This window comes from Helianthus annuus, chromosome 6, assembly GCF_002127325.2.
Source record: "Helianthus annuus cultivar XRQ/B chromosome 6, HanXRQr2.0-SUNRISE, whole genome shotgun sequence".
NCBI lineage: Eukaryota > Viridiplantae > Streptophyta > Magnoliopsida > Asterales > Asteraceae > Helianthus > Helianthus annuus.
The window spans coordinates 68,044,994-68,063,403 of record NC_035438.2 but is presented as its reverse complement, the minus strand read 5'-3'; the positions used below and the strand labels follow the sequence as shown (position 1 = coordinate 68,063,403).

The window sequence follows — 18,410 nt, the reverse complement described above, 5'->3', positions numbered from 1 at the left end:
TATATCAAATAATAAAACAATATATATTTAGAAATCTCGTTTATTACATGGGTTGAATAAATGTAATTTTATATATTAAATAATAAAAAAATGTTGTATTTTTAAGAATCTCATGTATTGTACGGGTTGAATAAATTTAATTTTATATATTAAATAATGAAAAAAGTTACATTTTTAAGAACCACATATGTTATACGGGTTGAGCACATGTAATTCTATATATCAAACAATAAAAAGTTGTATATTTATAAAGCCTATGTATTATATGGATTGAATAAATCTAATTTTATATACTACATAATAAAAAAAAGTTATATTTTTAAAAACCCTGTGTATTACACGAGTTGCATAAATATAATTTTGTATAATAAAAAATAAAAATGTTATATCTTTAAAAACCCCGTTTATCACACGGGTTGAATGAATCTAATAAAAATTTATATCTTTAAAAAACTAACGGATATACTCGATATACGTTGGATGGAGTGATTGCGGTGATGGTATTTATAAATGTCACGTTAACATATTGATTACCGTATTTGAGTTGAGAATTAAATACAAAAATAAAAGTATAGAACCAACAAATATTGATTAATATTTTATTAATTTTAATTTTATAATTTTCGTTTAATTGATATTACTTATCTAAAAAATAGATGGAAGAATTCAAATGCAATTATTATATGATAATCTACGATTTTAATTAATTCATGGTCATCTACTCATTTGATTTCATGATTAAATTTTTTATACAAATATGAGATATCCTAATTAAATGTAGGAACATTGTTGTTAACCAGCTTCGCTTGAGATTATTAATTATTAAGATTTAATATTAATTTATTATTTATTTATTTAATTAATATATGATAAGTAATAATATGAAGATACCTTCAATGAATGACATGTGTCCAAAACTTGGTTTCTTTTATTATATAGTATAGAGTTGGTGATATTGATGTATATATGTATATGATATAGCGATATTCATATATATAGGTGTTTGAGTTGGCGATATTGATGTATATATGCATATCAAATAGCGATATTGATGTATATATGTATATGATATAGCGATATTAAATAAAGTGCCAGATTTGTGTCAGAAACACCCTGAATGTAATACCCAAAAAACTAAACAACCCTAAAATAATAAACCTTGCTTAATTATGTCTCTTTTAAAGGAATTTAATACATCGTAAAGTCTATTAATTAATTAGCGTTATATTTTATAGCACTATTACTTGGCAATTTTGTATTTTAATATAGATAATTAAAACAATTGTTAATACTAATTATTAGAATAATAACAAAACACAAATGTTTAACAACGTATGGCAAAAACTAAACTATCTAGATAACTAAATTAATATTTTATATTCATATGGTGAGGCTTTTGATAAAATATTTCATTTTAATAAACATTTTATATGCTAACGTATCAGTATTATATAATAATATATTATACAATTGATAATTTTGAATTAAATAAGTGTACGTATACATGATTTAGTTAAATAATATACTAGGTTAAACCACGTGTATTACACGGGTTGAATAAATATAATTTTATATACCGAATAATATATATATATATATCTTTAAAAATCTTGTTTATTACACAGGTTGAATAAATATAATTTTATATATCAAATAATAAAACAATATATATTTAGAAATCTCGTTTATTACATGGGTTGAATAAATGTAATTTTATATATTAAATAATAAAAAAATGTTGTATTTTTAAGAATCTCATGTGTTGTACGGGTTGAATAAATTTAATTTTATATATTAAATAATGAAAAAAGTTACATTTTTAAGAACCACATATGTTATACGGGTTGAGCACATGTAATTCTATATATCAAACAATAAAAAGTTGTATATTTATAAAGCCTATGTATTATATGGATTGAATAAATCTAATTTTATATACTACATAATAAAAAAAGTTATATTTTTAAAAACCCTGTGTATTACACGAGTTGCATAAATATAATTTTGTATAATAAAAAATAAAAATGTTATATCTTTAAAAACCCCGTTTATCACACGGGTTGAATGAATCTAATAAAAATTTATATCTTTAAAAAACTAACGGATATACTCGATATACGTTGGATGGAGTGATTGCGGTGATGGTATTTATAAATGTCACGTTAACATATTGATTACCGTATTTGAGTTGAGAATTAAACACAAAAATAAAAGTATAGAACCAACAAATATTGATTAATATTTTATTAATTTTAATTTTATAATTTTCATTTAATTGATATTACTTATCTAAAAAACAGATGGAAGAATTCAAATGCAATTATTATATGATAATCTACGATTTTAATTAATTCATGGTCATCTACTCATTTGATTTCATGATTAAATTTTTTATACAAATATGAGATATCCTAATTAAATGTAGGAACATTGTTGTTAACCAGCTTCGCTTGAGATTATTAATTATTAAGATTTAATATTAATTTATTATTTATTTATTTAATTAATATATGATAAGTAATAATATGAAGATACCTTCAATGAATGACATGTGTCCAAAACTTGGTTTCTTTTATTATATAGTATAGAGTTGGTGATATTGATGTATATATGTATATGATATAGCGATATTCATATATATAGGTGTTTGAGTTGGCGATATTGATGTATATATGTATATGATATAGCGATATTAAATAAAGTGCCAGATTTGTGTCAGAAACACCCTGAATGTAATACCCAAAAAACTAAACAACCCTAAAATAATAAACCTTGCTTAATTATGTCTCTTTTAAAGGAATTTAATACATCGTAAAGTCTATTAATTAATTAGCATTATATTTTATAGCACTATTACTTGGCAATTTTGTATTTTAATATAGATAATTAAAACAATTGTTAATACTAATTATTAGAATAATAACAAAACACAAATGTTTAACAACGTATGGCAAAAACTAAACTATCTAGATAACTAAATTAATATTTTATATTCATATGGTGAGGCTTTTGATAAAATATTTCATTTTAATAAACATTTTATATGCTAACGTATCAGTATTATATAATAATATATTATACAATTGATAATTTTGAATTAAATAAGTGTACGTATACATGATTTAGTTAAATAATATACTAGGTTAAACCCCGTGTATTACACGGGTTGAATAAATATAATTTTATATACCGAATAATATATATATATATATCTTTAAAAATCTTGTTTATTACACAGGTTGAATAAATATAATTTTATATATCAAATAATAAAACAATATATATTTAGAAATCTCGTTTATTACATGGGTTGAATAAATGTAATTTTATATATTAAATAATAAAAAAATGTTGTATTTTTAAGAATCTCATGTATTGTACGGGTTGAATAAATTTAATTTTATATATTAAATAATGAAAAAAGTTACATTTTTAAGAACCACATATGTTATACGGGTTGAGCACATGTAATTCTATATATCAAACAATAAAAAGTTGTATATTTATAAAGTCTATGTATTATATGGATTGAATAAATCTAATTTTATATACTACATAATAAAAAAAAGTTATATTTTTAAAAACCCTGTGTATTACACGAGTTGCATAAATATAATTTTGTATAATAAAAAATAAAAATGTTATATCTTTAAAAACCCCGTTTATCACACGGGTTGAATGAATCTAATAAAAATTTATATCTTTAAAAAACTAACGGATATACTCGATATACGTTGGATGGAGTGATTGCGGTGATGGTATTTATAAATGTCACGTTAACATATTGATTACCGTATTTGAGTTGAGAATTAAACACAAAAATAAAAGTATAGAACCAACAAATATTGATTAATATTTTATTAATTTTAATTTTATAATTTTCGTTTAATTGATATTACTTATCTAAAAAATAGATGGAAGAATTCAAATGCAATTATTATATGATAATCTACGATTTTAATTAATTCATGGTCATCTACTCATTTGATTTCATGATTAAATTTTTTATACAAATATGAGATATCCTAATTAAATGTAGGAACATTGTTGTTAACCAGCTTCGCTTGAGATTATTAATTATTAAGATTTAATATTAATTTATTATTTATTTATTTAATTAATATATGATAAGTAATAATATAAAGATACCTTCAATGAATGACATGTGTCCAAAACTTGGTTTCTTTTATTATATAGTATAGATATCTATATGTTGACTTGCATTTTGAGATGGAAAATTGGAAACTAATTATGGTAAATGGTAAATACATAATATATAGACTAAATCACCCATACAATTAACAAGAAATCCAAACTCTGATGGCTCTCTCTTTCTCGCAAAACCGTTCGGAAACCACGTCAAACCTTTCGATCGCCGCCAAGAGAATTGCCCAGTGATCGCCACCCCACTATATTTCTATTATAATCCGGGAACGCCGCCGCGCGTCACCACCGTGTCTTTGTCTTGAACCAGCGATTGCCCCCACCTCTTGATCTGTTCTATTCTTTCTGATTTGTTGAGGGTATCGTATTCATTGAGAAGGAATTTATTGTGTTGCTTTTGCTTTGGCTTGCTTGCTAAATTAAGGTACGGATTCCGTTTATTTTACATCGTAGTATTATTTTTATTTTCGTCACTTGTTGGTACGGATTCTGTTTCATTTTCATCATAGTATAAATATAAATTCGCATCCGTTACTTTGTAGTACGGATTTTGTTATCGTGGTCAGTCTTCAATAATTCTTTATTATGTTATTTTGATACTTTTTAGTGTTTTGGAAATTGTCCTTCATCTTTGGTATCGTCTGGTTTAATTCTCATTATTATGTTGTAGCATGCTATACCTCAGACTTGTATTCATGGTCGCATGTTCCCATTAGTTTTATTTTAGTTGCCTGTAGATTATTTACAAAGCATTATTATTTGTACTCTGTCACCCGAGCATGTCTGGCTTGCCGTTTGGGCGTCAACGGCATGGCACTTATCGTGACAGTGCGTAATAAAAGTTCACGGCGTCTCTTGCTCGTGCTTGTGTAGCACCTTGGCCCCTAGAGGCGTATAGATCAATCTTAGCTCTGGGTTTGAGTCTGTTGTCTGGAGATGGAATAATGGGTATACGCCACACTCACCGTCTCATAGGTACATAGAGTAGCTACCTGTGTACCAGTCTGTTTGTTTGTTGCTCTGGGTGCTTCTGTGTTACACGATTTGTTCTATTGATATACGTCTGTCGTGTAAGTTGGTATATGTTTCTGTATGTTAATATGTTCAGTATTTGTTCTGATATGTCTAATATGTCTTTTACGCGTCTGATTATAATTCTGATTATGTATCGGGTTATGCTTCCGATTATGTTCAGTATCTGTTCTGATATGTCTGATATGTTTTGTACGCATCTGGTCATGTTTCTGATCATGTATCGAGTTAATCATGCTTCGGATTATGTTCAGTATCCGATTATGTTATGTATTAGTCATGTCTACTTTGACTCAGTCTCTCTGTATCAGTTTCGTCTCAGTATCAGTCTCAATTTGGATTTCGATTCCGTGTTATACGTATAGTTTGTATCTGTCAGTGCCTGTATTCAGTATTTGATTCAATTTTTGTTCTATACTTGTCGTTGAATATGTATTTGTTTCGTGTCATGTCGACTCTCTTGATCGGTTTAATAAGTTTCGTAAGTATTAAATTGTTCTAGTTTTAAAATCTAGTTATCCATATTATTTTGGTTGTTAAATGTAAATCTCTAAAGCTATAAGATAATTATTTTTGATTAAATAATAAGTAATGGAGTATGAACAATTGATATATATATATATATTGATTTTCATCCAAACATTTATTTAAAGATAATAACTTCAACAATTCTTTTCTTTTAAAGGTTAGGGAATTTTTAAATGGTATTTACAATGTTTCGGTTTATGTATTTGCATTGTTTCTGTATCAGCTTTCCATGTCGGTTTACAAAATTGTCATAAGTACTTCGTTCTGAAATCCAAGTTGAATTATTCTATTTCTTATATATAACTTTTCATCTTTAGAAATTAGTTATTTTTATCTAATAATGGTTTGCTATTAAATATGATAAATTATTTTATTTTGATAAGATTCAAACATTCATTATAAGAAAATAGTTTTGCCAAGTATCTTGTTTTACAAACGATAGCATTATTAGACGTTGTTCAAAAAATATCTGATAGTTATTAGTTTTTTGATTTGTTCGAACGTTCCATTGACAAATGATTGGTCAGAAAATTTTCTTGTTATACGAATACTAGATTATTTAAACGATGTTTTAAAATAAGTTTGTTGATACAAGATAAAATGCTTTAGTCATTATCATCAACGACGTATCAGTCTCTACATCGGCTTTGTGTTGGGGTCGGTATCAGTTATGTATATGTCTGACTTTGGTTTCCGTATCAGTTTACGTTAAAGTTTCAGATCGGTTCGTGTATCAGTTTCCGTGTCAGTCTTGTGTCTGCATCTGTTTTTAGTACTCGTGTCAGTGACCGTTTCAGTTCAGTCTCAGTTATGTTGTGTTTTGCTTCCGCTGATATGACTTTACTTGTACTGTTGATTTCTCCGTTACTGAGAATTTTTGGCTCAGCCGTTTTTTTTTTTTTTTGTGGTTTTTTTCCTATTTATTTTACAGGTATATGGGATGATCTGGGATTTCAGTGAGGAGCGTTAGGAATTCGCTGGTCAAGATTCTTTATTTCAATAATGTAATAAATGTAATTAGGATTTTTTTTTATTTAATGCTATGGATTGGTTTTTAGTTTTGATATCTGTAAGAGTGACACGTCAGCCCTAGCAGGGTTGGGGTGTTACACTGAATATCGCCATATCAAATAACTATATACCTACTTTCACTCTTTTAATACAAGCCCACCTAGAGGTGATCTTTTGGTGGTCAAACCACCTATTACTGCAAAAAAGTCTATTAATAAACAAACCTAATGAGTAGTATTTTAATATTTTAATAATATATACAATTTTTTTTAATACTTTTGTTATTTTAGTATACACTGTTATTAATAAACAAACCTTCACACTATTATTAATAAACAAACATAATGAATAGTATTTTAATATAACAAACACTATGAATAGTATTTTTAGTATTTTAATAATATATATAGTTTTTAATACTGTTATTATTTTAGTATTACATTACATTACACTATACTATATTATTAATAAGCAAACCTAATGAATAGTATTTTTAATATTTTAATAATATATACAGTGAATTCATCTTCTCTTAAACTCACTCTTAATAAACTTTTTAAACGTGTAAATGATAAATTTACATATATGTAATATTATAAATAAACAAACTTAATGAATAGTATTTTTAATATTTTAGTAATATATACAATTTTTTTAATACTTTTGTTATTTTAGTATACACTATTATTAATAAACAAATATTTACATTTATTTATTTATTAATAAACAAACATAATGAATAGTATTTTTAATATTTTAATAATATATATAGTTTTTTAGGTTAGGATCTAATACAAAGGATAAAATAAATAAGAAGTGTAAGAAGAATTCTAGTCCATTGATCTTAGATTTGGAGGGTTGAGATTAGTTGTAGAAAAAGAAGATAATAGAAGGGCATAAAGGGAATCCTACATTTATGGATTTTTCTCTCTCCACATGCAAGGCAACGTCCATAATTTTCTTATACGACATTTTTTTTAATTCACCATAATAACGAGCGTTTTTTTATCTTTAATAATTAATATGAGTACCATATTGTCATATAAAAATAAAATAAAAAAAATTCATTTTTACTAGGTTTTTTTTTGCATTGTGTTAAATATTCAGGTCATTGTGTCTTTTAACTGGGTTTTGGTCATTACGTTTTAGTAGAGTTTCTATACATTGTGTTATTATCAAAACCTATAACACAATGTTAATTTGGGTCCTACCCATTGCGCTTTTGTAAGAACCTATAACACAATATATGACACAATGAAGATGGTGTTATATCTAGATTTTCTATAAAGAGGGGGGGGGGGGTAACTTTGTAGAATAGTAACCAAGTTTTAAAAATGTTCCAATTAGGTCATTCAAGTTTCAAAAGTGTTCCAATAAGGCCACTCAACATTCATTTTTCATTCAAATTAAGGGGTTTTTCATCCATTTCATAGGTAACCGTGGTGATGTGGATTTTTGTTTCTTTTTTCCTTTTATTTGATGCTAACGTCGAGTGATGACGTGGATTGTAGCTTGTTTTTTTAATTTTTAATGTAACTAAAGTGTTTTTATTTTTGATAAATATAATTTCATATATTAAAATAATCCCACCCCGACATCTTATACTCCATTTTTTCTTGACAAATGGAAAAAAGGACATGACTCGATTTGAATGTTAAGTTATCTAGTTGAGAGAAAAACGATACGAGTGACCTAATTAGAACACTTTTAAAAGTTGGTTACTATTCTGTGATATTTTCCCAAAAAGGGTGTTATTGGTTCAGGTCATTGTATTTAATCTGTTATCCATTGTGTTTAATATGTTGTCCATTGTGTTTTAATAATTTGTTCAATTTTTTTATTCTCTTGTTCATTGTGTTTTAGTTTGTTGTGTATTGTGATTTTAGTTTGTTTTTCATTATGTCTTCATCTGCTCTCCATTGTGTCTTTTATCTGATGTCATTAATTGTGTCTTTTATCTGTTGTCATCAATTGTGTTTTTATTTAGTCTGATACTTATTGTGTTATACGTTATCGCCATTGTGTTATACGTTATGGTCATTGTGTTTTAGTATGTTGTCCATTATGTCTTTATCTGTTTTCATTGATTGTGTTTTTGATCTACTTTACATTATGTTTTACATCATGTCCATTGTGTAATACGCAACTGGGTTTTGAATTTTTTTTTTTTTTGAAAAATATAACAGTATGGTACTTATATTAAAGATAAAAAACGCTCGCTTTTATGGTATATTTTTTTTAAAACAAATGATGTATAAAAAAGTTATGAACGTTTAAAAATGGGGGGAGGGGGGATAGCATGTGAATTGCATGTGAATATTCTCTTTCCTCTTGTAGACAAAATTACCCTTTCCATTTGATTCCTCATAGTACACTTGTCACTCTTTGGTGGCTTCTTACACTTCTTATTTTTAAATCCTTAGTATTATAACTCAACCCATAGTCTTTTAATACTTTTATTATTTTAGTATTACATTACATTACACTACACTATTATTAATAAACAAACCTAATGAATAGTATTTTTAATATTTTAATGGTAGAGGTTCATGTAAAAAAAGGGTTTTTTGTGAGAAAGGTAAGAAATAATCTACACCATTAGATTTTTGATCTAATGGTTGAGATCATAATTGACAAAATTATAAATAATGTTTACTATTAAACATATTAATTTTCTAGATTAAGGGTATATAGATAAGTTTAATATTTTTAAATTAAGAAAAAAACATTAATGCATATGTAACTCCCCCCGTCTTTTTTAAACGTCAATAACTTTTTATACGTAACTTTTAAAAAAAAAAAAGAAATTACACCATAATAACGAGCGTTTTTTTATCTTTAATATGATTACCATATTGCTATACTTATATAGAGAAAAAAATGTGTTTCGATCAGATGTTTAGTCCATGAATGGTGTTATATACTTACTGAATGGTGTTATATACTTGCTGAATGATGTTATATACTTACTGAATGGTGTTATATACTTGCTGAATGGTGTTATATACTTGCTGAATGGTGTTATATACTTACTGAATGGTGTTTATAGAGATCTTTTAAAAAAATCCAGTTCCTATAATTAAGGTGGTGGTTATGTGAAGTTTTTAATTAATTGAATTAATGATAAAATTACTTGTTTACCCTTTTGAATTAATTTAGATTTAGGACACATGTCATCTCCACAGTATTTCTCACCTTTCTCACACTTTTAACATTTTTTACAATAACCTTACCCATATTTTAATAATATATACAATAAATTCATCTTCTCTTAAACTCACTCTTAATAAACTTTTTACACGTGTAAATGATAAATTTACACATATGTAATATTTACGAATATATATAAATTTATACGTGTAAAATTTTTTTAATATTGTATTTTAATAATAACTAGTCTTAAGCCCCCTGCGTTGCGGGGCAGGGGGCGTAAAATAATGCCAAGTAGCAATCAAACGACGATCAAAGTCGAGAAAAACAACTCAAAAACACGAATTTCTAACACTAAATAACTCACGTGAAGTAAAACGTAGACAAAGTTGAATTTATACCGACACGTATTAGAAAGTCGAGAGGGTAAAAACCTGAGATACCAAATGTTATCACCAAACGATGACCAAATCCAAGAAAAAAAGTAAAACAAAAACTAATAAAAAACTAAACAAATTTAACTTTTGGGACAAATTATTAGAAATCAAAGTATTCTTACTAAAATAAAAAAAATTCAAAAGTTTACTATGAAAAGATAAAAAAAAAAAAAAAAAACCACAAAAGCAAAAAAATATTACTATTAATCACCATATTATGAAATATTAGATCATTAAAACAAAACCATAAAAAAAACGAAATGAAGAACAACAAAACAATCCTATATAAAAAGAAAAGAAAAAATAACACAATTCTCAAAGTTTGGATCTCTGACTCCAAAGCAAGGCAAGGAAAACTACATGGCCAAAAATCTAAGCTTTAAAAAACCTAGTGGCCAAACTCTAAAACTACAAAAGACTACTGGCGCAAACATGCTTTATGATTTGATATATATAATAATGGTAAGTGTAAAAATATTTAATTTGAATCGTTTTTTGACAAAGCTTTTGCAGTTATGAGTTCTCATTTTAATCTTACCGAGAAAGAGTGAGTTATTGATTGAAAAATATAGTTGCTACACGAATCTGACATGATGGAGTTTCGGATAGTCAAAGTAGCTACCGAGACGAAAGAGTCGCACAGTTTCGGATAGTCAAAGTAGCTACCGAGACGAAACAGTCACACTTCGTGTTCCCCATCTCGTGTCAAATCTGTAAAATTAGGAACAACAAGCTAGAAGGGTCCAAGGCCAAAGCCTCATGATCATTCTCAAGCTCAAGTCTGATATATGCGTATGTATTTTATATATTAGTAGAGGAAGATGATCTTACCATGAAGATGAAGGGTTTTCGCAGTGGGTCACTATGTGTTCGTCCCAAATCTATTTGGTCAGACCCATACGGGTATGAGTATGATATACAACTATACAGTCTTATTCATCACGTTAACTTGTATATAATATTCCAGTGGCACATAAGCCACATCAGAAAGGAAAGAAAAACAAAAAGCCAGGTTTACAAAGCCAAGAAAGAATAGCAGGCTATTTGGTTCACAGATTTCTTTGGAATTTACATTTTATTCGTTTAATTGGGACATATAAGGAATTGGAATTGAAATTACTTCTAACAAAAGTACTTGGACTCATGTTCTCTCTCACTTCTTATCTCTCTCTCATCGATCAAAAACCACCTGCTATCCGCTTTCTATCACTCATCACACCCTTCTTCATCTCTCTCTACTGCAACACCCGTCTTCATCTCTCACTGATCAAGAAACTCAACTCAAGCCATCCATCCATATACGGCTCAAGCCCACCAGGTACAAAACCCACCAGTGAGATTTGAGGTCCAGTCCAGCTGCTCTAATGGTGAGGGGGAAAATACCTGTATCAAGAAACTGCAGAATTAACTTCTGGGCCTTTTCTTGTTCACGATATCGCCAAAGGAGTCAACCAACTGTTCTCCTAAGCTTTGAGGGTCATCCCCGAGTGTTCGGATGAAAGCGTCAACCATTCTACGTTCATGCTCGGTTGAACTCAGAGGAAACCACGTGAACAGTTTTCGTCTAAATTCCTTCGTGATGTGCCCTTCACGCTCAAGCTTTCGGAACACCACACAGTATTCATAGTTCTCATCCACATTACCACGGAGATCTGCTTCATCCCTAGGGATATCTTTCGGAGCAGCTTCGTCATCTACGTCAGGAACTATTACAATATTCGTGTGCAGCCCGTTTGACGTGGATGGTGACCCGTCAGCTTTCGAAGTGTTGTGCTTGACCAGATGACCAAGCCCACTCAATTCTGGACCTGATATATCATCCAAGCCTCCTTGTTCTTCAACATCAACCCAAGTTAGTTGTGGCAGTTTCCCAGAGTCTCGGCCTTTAAGTATAGAGTCTGGTTCAGCATGTTTGGCACCAGATGTTCCTTCCATTTGAGGAACAGAGCCTTCTGCAAGGGGAAAAATAAAACACGCATAGAAATTGAAGGGTCAATTCGGGTCATGTAACAGAAAAAACTAGCTAGCAGAAGCAAAGGTCAAACGGGTTGAAGTGTCCAAAGTGAATTTCTAATGCATAAAACCACCTAAATCATTTTGTTCATAAAAACAAATTATTATTGGAATACTATGGTTTTTGTAATCTTAACTGATGTATTAACGATTTAAAAATAAGTACAATTTGGACATAAAATTGTGCACCCAATTCAACCCAACCCAACCCAACCCGACCCATTTTTTAAACGAAAGAAGCCAGGTCGGAGTAGATACCTTTACCACCTGGGGCACTAGAACGTGTGGCAGAAAATTCATCTGCCTTTTGGAGTGCAGCATTACACAAAGCTTGCACTTCTCCTGCGACAGAGAGTTTGCTTACAGTAAATCGCGCCAGCTTGGCACACACCTCACCCAGTGGGCCCACTTCCGTCTCTAATATTTGTTTTGCCTCTATAACAAATTTCTGAAGGTCTTGAAACCTTAATATGCCATTTAGAATCCTAAAACTCAAATATATCCTATAGCATAGGATATCGACACGGCGGCACTCTTTAGCAACAGTCAGCTGCTTTTTCCAATACCTAGAATGATAACATATTGCAATGAATTTTTATATAATAACATTTTAGGAGGTTTTATAGCCAAACTTAAGGAGGACTCACCCAAGGATCTCTGAGGTATTACCACATGACGGACAACGATAACTCCCATCGAGCCGCATCCCTTGGCCACGATCAACCACTCCGACCTTTCGTCGATGGAGGGCACACTCAATGTGGCAAGTTGACCCACATGAACCTGATGCGCATTCCAACCAAAGACTAGGATCTTTGTTGTTATCAAATGAATGACAAACGTAGCATGAACACCTCTTGCAGAAGCGGTCAACATCATAAAGCACACCTTTACATGCAGTGTTCCTGCAGATCGATGTAGTTGGGAATCTAGAACCTTGTGGCTCTGTGGTTGGTGGGACTCGAATAGGGTTTTCCCCTTTTCTGTTGTTGCTTTCTAATGGTTGGCCTTTAGGACCCACGGCTACCTTCTTGGAATCCTGATTCTTCACAAATTTCTTATCCATTTGCCTCGATGATTTGTCCGGTTTTGGGTTTGATAAAGTTGATTGCTTTATCAAGAAAAATACACATGAGTTGTGATAGATAATTAATTAAATTAACCCTACCTATGAATGATAAGATGGAACTAACTCTGTATAAAAATTAAGTATGAAATGATGAAAGTAATGGTAAACATAGGGGTGCGAACTTCTGACACGACATGAACCTAACACGAAATTCACGGGTTTGGGTTTAGTCTAAACAGGTTCAGGTCAGTTTCAGGTTGAACCCGCAAACCCGTTTAGCTAAACAGGCCGGGTCCGTGTCAACCCGATCGGGTTGGCGGGTTGACCCGTTTAACCCATTTGTATTATATTTATTTTTAACAATATGTTTTATGTCATATATTAAATTGGGTGTGTATTTTATTCCATAATTAAAAAGAGAAGTTGACATAAGATTTTCTAAATTATATGTAATTGCATTGTGTACATTTGTGTTTTTTAGTAAAAATTTTAATTTTAATATAATAATTTGCGAAAAAAAAAATTAAAAAAAAATAAAAAACTTCGGGTTGAACGGATCATGTTCGGGTCAACCCGCGAATAATCGGGTCGTGTTCAGGTTCATCTAAAATTTTAATTTTCGGATCTGGTTGAACCCGCCAGGCGCCAACACGCAAACACGACTCATTTAGCACCCCTAGGTAATCACTAGTATATCTAAATTTAATTAAACAAGAAAAACAGGAATAAAAATCTTGACTCGAATGCAATTGAAGACAAGATTTCATCCATATGCTCATCAGATATCAGGATCTAGAGCCTAGAGAGTATAACAGACGACACGACAATCCAAATGCAGCAACAAATATTCTTATTCATACAGATCCACAAATTAAGTTAGCAATATACGAACTTAAGAACTTTGTCAAATCACATTCTCAAAAAAAAAAAATCGCATACAAAGGCGCGAGAAAGCGGCTCTCAAATCGTGTGTGAAAAGATTACAGAAATGAATATACTTACAGAGTTTCAAAAAATCCGAATTATGAACACACCGATCAAGCAACTCTTTCCAATGAAACAAAGAGAAAATGAACGATTAATCAAGGGCAGCGGCTGAAGAAGAGCGTATGGATGGAGACGTCGGACGGCGCTCTTATGCTTCTAGGGTTTTGGTATTCTATCCCTCTAAGGCCTCATCACCAACCATTATATAGAAAGTGTGGAAGTAAATACGCAGATATTACGCATAGGATCCGGCCCCTTTTCAACAAACTTGAATTAAACTTTTCCTCATAAATTAAGAAAATTAAAGACCAAATTTATTGTTTATAACAATAATAATCTTATACAAACACTACACCTATCTTGGTTTAAACAAGCGCGCCTAAGGTGCGCCTAGGCGCGAGTCGCCATCAGGCGCATGCCTCAGCGCCTCAGCCTACACAAGGTGCAAGTTTTACAAAAAGCGCACACGAGGCCCCTTTTTTTGGCAAAAGGTTAACCCTGAGGCACGTGCCTCATGTATTTCCATCATTTTTGTGCGGTAGATTGTTGTAAAACATGCTTTTCAGGTTGTAGATGTATATAAATTTAATTTGAAATCATATATAAAGCTTATTTGTGTCTAAATATTGGGCAAATGATGCTAGAAACCTATAGGAAATATATAAAACGTTATATAATTATTTGAACCTTGGGCACGAAAAGTGGGGCCCTTTTGCTCTTGCCGTTTCGGGCCTTGGTTTTAGACCTTGTTGCTTTTGTGCCTTTCTCTCTTTATAAAACCAAGACAACTACAAATTTATTTAAAAAAAAATAGTTCATGACAAAATGAACCTTAACTATTGTTTACCTGGTTTTGAAAAGCGAGAGGAGCACCGAGGCGATAGAGTCCCTAGCCAAGGTGCAAGGCGCTAAAGCACGCCGCTTCAAATTTCTGCGCACGGTATTTATATAAACTTCCTTATATTTTGCATACGCTTCTATGGCACCTACCCAAAACATAGGTACAAATAAGCTCTGTATATGATACTTTTATATACGTAACCTATATGTACAACATCCTAATGCACAAAATCTTCCATGAGGCGCACCTCATACATGCGCCTCATGACCACCGATCGCCACCGGCAGTCAGAAGCTCAAGGACTTGTGCCTGAGTGTGCCTCTCGCCAAGGGCAAACTTTTTAAAACTAAGTTTGTCGGCGGCAATACCGACTACCACGATGGTTTTCTGGGGTTTCAATTGCATGTTGCATGCAAACCATATGGTTCTACTATGAATGTAAACCATATGGTCGTATGGCTATTACAAGAAGCAATTTGTGGTGGTTGCTGAGTTCTCGTCGAGCAAGTTGTTTCTGATAGGGTATGGTGATACGTGAAGATAACAAAAAAGACAAATTAATGGAGGTTCCGTCCTTATTTCTTCCGAGTGTTGGATTTTCACACAACCTAGATTTATTGACAATCTACACATACAATGAGTCAGAAAAAAAAAAAAAAAAAAAAAAAAAAAAAAAAAAAAAAAACACTTGGATATATTGACTATCTACACATTCGATGAGTAAGGAAAGTTAACAAAGATATCTCAGTTTTACCAACAAGTCATTAAGAAGTATAATAAATACTTAACTTGATGATAAGGTTAGGTATGCTATATTGTTATACAACAGCTTTATCTCCCCTTCCAATTTTGTTGTGCAATGAACTGCACATTAGTAAGAAGTCTAAATCCGTGAAGATAATGTTCCGCACTACATTAGTAGGTCGCAATGAACTAAACAATAATACATAGCAAGTTCTCACCTTTTGCAACAAGTTTATCATCTATGTCCATTGTACATTTTGTACTCAAAGAGAAATTTCCTGTAATGAAGTAGCATAAGAATAATGAGCACTGCATTATCCTGAATTTTAATCATACAGTGTTCAATATGAAAACCGAAAAACAAACAAACAATGACAACTCAATGACAATTAATGTATACCAAAAATATACTGATTTGAAATTTTCTACCAAATGCTATCTATAGAAGAGCAACAAGAACTAGTTTGATGATGAGAAAAAATTAACTGCAATAAATTACACGAATTTTCATTGGAAGTAGGGCTGTAAACGAACCAAACGTTCGGCGAACAGTTCGTGAACCGTTCGGCGGGAAGTTCGTTTGTGTTCGTTCGTTTATTAAACAAACGAACACAAACAAGAAATTTCGTTCGTTTAGTTAAATGAACAAACATGAACATAGGACGTGTTCGTTCGTTTATGTTCGTGAACGTTCAGTAACATGTTCGTTTGTGTTCGATAGTTCATTAGTGTTTTTGGTTTTTATATTTATTTAAATACTTCGATATTCCGACAAATTAAATATCTAATAAGTGTCAGTGTATTATATATTCTGTTCATGAACGATTGTTTGTGTTCGTTTGTTTCCATTTGTGTTCATGAACATTAGTTTGTGCTCATTTGTGGTCGTCAACGTTCGTTGCCTAAAATTAACAAACAAACACAAACAAACACGAACAAATTCATTTCCTTAACAAACGAACACGAACATAAAATCTCGTTCGATAAGTGTTAGTGAACGGTTTGCGAACACATATATTTCTTAACAAACGAACACGAACAAGGTCTTGTTCGTGTTCGTTCGGTTCGTTTTCAGCCCTAATTGGAAGCAAGTGACAAGAACTTATATCTTGAATCTTTGACAAATAGTAAGGGGCAATATTAATATTAGGGTTTGTCAAGTAAGTTCTCACCTTTAGCAACGAGTTTATCATCCATGTCCATTATACTCAACTCAAGAGACATTCCTGTCATGAAACACCATAAAAAGTTAAGCACCGTATACTATGACCCCTAATCATATAGTCTTCAAAGGAAGGAACAGCAAGTAACAATGACAACTCTTTGACGCTTAACTAACGTATAGCGCAAATATACCAGTTTGAAACTTTCTAGCAACTTGTATGTCTCCAAGAACTAGTTTCATAATGGGAAAACATTAATTGTTACAAAATTCTGCAAGTTTTCATTCTAAGCAAGTGACAGTAACTTATATCTTGTAGCTTTAACCAATCTTACAAACTGAATATTAAAATAACGGATGTGAACACATAAAACCCGTGAAAACAAGATACAGCAAAAACCCCATAAGTATTATGAATACTGTCAATATGTAGCAAGGGATCAAGAAAAGATACCTGCAAAGAATGTAGGGAGAAAGTTAGGGTTTTTATTCCTGGAAAGAGGGGGGTTTTGGTAGCTACGAATGCAAAAGATTGGATTTTTAATCTGTCAGGTGGTTGTTGATGATGGTGTAATTTGGGTTTTTTGTTGAAAATACTGCAACAGGTATACATTGAAGCCAGATGACGCGTGGAGAACCAGACTCGGTTAAAAAGTGTAGCAGTTTGAATGCTTAGCCGGACAAATGAGACCAATGGGCATTTAGACTGCGGGGCGGGAGTTTGGGCGTGGGTAGGGGGAAAACGCCCACGCCACCATCCCGGGTGGGCATGGGTTTCGGCGTGGCCCTTGGGGCATGGGTTTCAAGCCGGGCGTGGGGCGGTCTGGCCAAGCTGACATGACGGGCTCTAATTGGACAAACCAAAGAAGCCGTTGGGCTAGCCGTTGATTTAACTATCAATGGCTCAGATCTAGCGAAGCCCACCAAACCCACGCCCCCAATCCCCGCCCCACCATACCCTGTTTAAATGTGGGTCGCCCCATGTCTGCCACCCCAAGCCACGTGTCAACAAATGCCCCAACCCAAGCCCAACCCCCGCCCCACCATACCCCGCAGTCTTAACTCGATACTTCCGTACTCGAGCGTGACCCAACGCCACCCATCATCATAACGCCTCATAATGTCCGGGTACACCGTCCTTCAGACCCCCGGGGCGCTATGGCTTCAAAATTTTGTTCCCCACGAAGGCTACAACGGATGTTTGTTGATTTGTTCAAGATTTTGAACCGTTGAGTAACGGTCAAAAACAAAAACAAAAAAAATTCTAACTGA

The 18,410-nt window shown here is 31.6% G+C and overlaps 1 protein-coding gene across 5 annotated transcripts; it reads right to left on the bottom strand.

Moving 5' to 3' along the window:
* Nucleotides 1-11,234: 11,234 nt before the first annotated feature.
* Nucleotides 11,235-17,796, bottom strand: LOC110865604 (VIN3-like protein 1). Of its 5 annotated transcripts, XM_022114925.2 has the most exons (7): nucleotides 17,593-17,796; nucleotides 17,149-17,202; nucleotides 16,195-16,254; nucleotides 16,022-16,096; nucleotides 12,983-13,446; nucleotides 12,594-12,901; nucleotides 11,235-12,274 (listed from the first exon to the last, which is right to left on the bottom strand). In XM_022114925.2, the coding sequence occupies exons 5-7, from the start codon at nucleotides 13,399-13,401 to the stop codon at nucleotides 11,727-11,729; spliced, it is 1,275 nt and encodes a 424-aa protein (XP_021970617.1). In that variant the 5' UTR covers nucleotides 13,402-13,446; nucleotides 16,022-16,096; nucleotides 16,195-16,254; nucleotides 17,149-17,202; nucleotides 17,593-17,796; the 3' UTR covers nucleotides 11,235-11,726. The 5 variants fall into 5 exon arrangements, with proteins under 5 accessions (XP_021970617.1, XP_035830716.1, XP_021970614.1 ...); XM_035974823.1 differs by lacking the exons at nucleotides 16,022-16,096; nucleotides 16,195-16,254; nucleotides 17,149-17,202; nucleotides 17,593-17,796 and adding exons at nucleotides 14,407-14,669; nucleotides 15,239-15,857; XM_022114922.2 differs by lacking the exons at nucleotides 16,022-16,096; nucleotides 16,195-16,254; nucleotides 17,149-17,202; nucleotides 17,593-17,796 and adding exons at nucleotides 14,407-14,646; nucleotides 15,239-15,857.
* Between the last annotated feature and the right edge of the window lie 614 nt (nucleotides 17,797-18,410).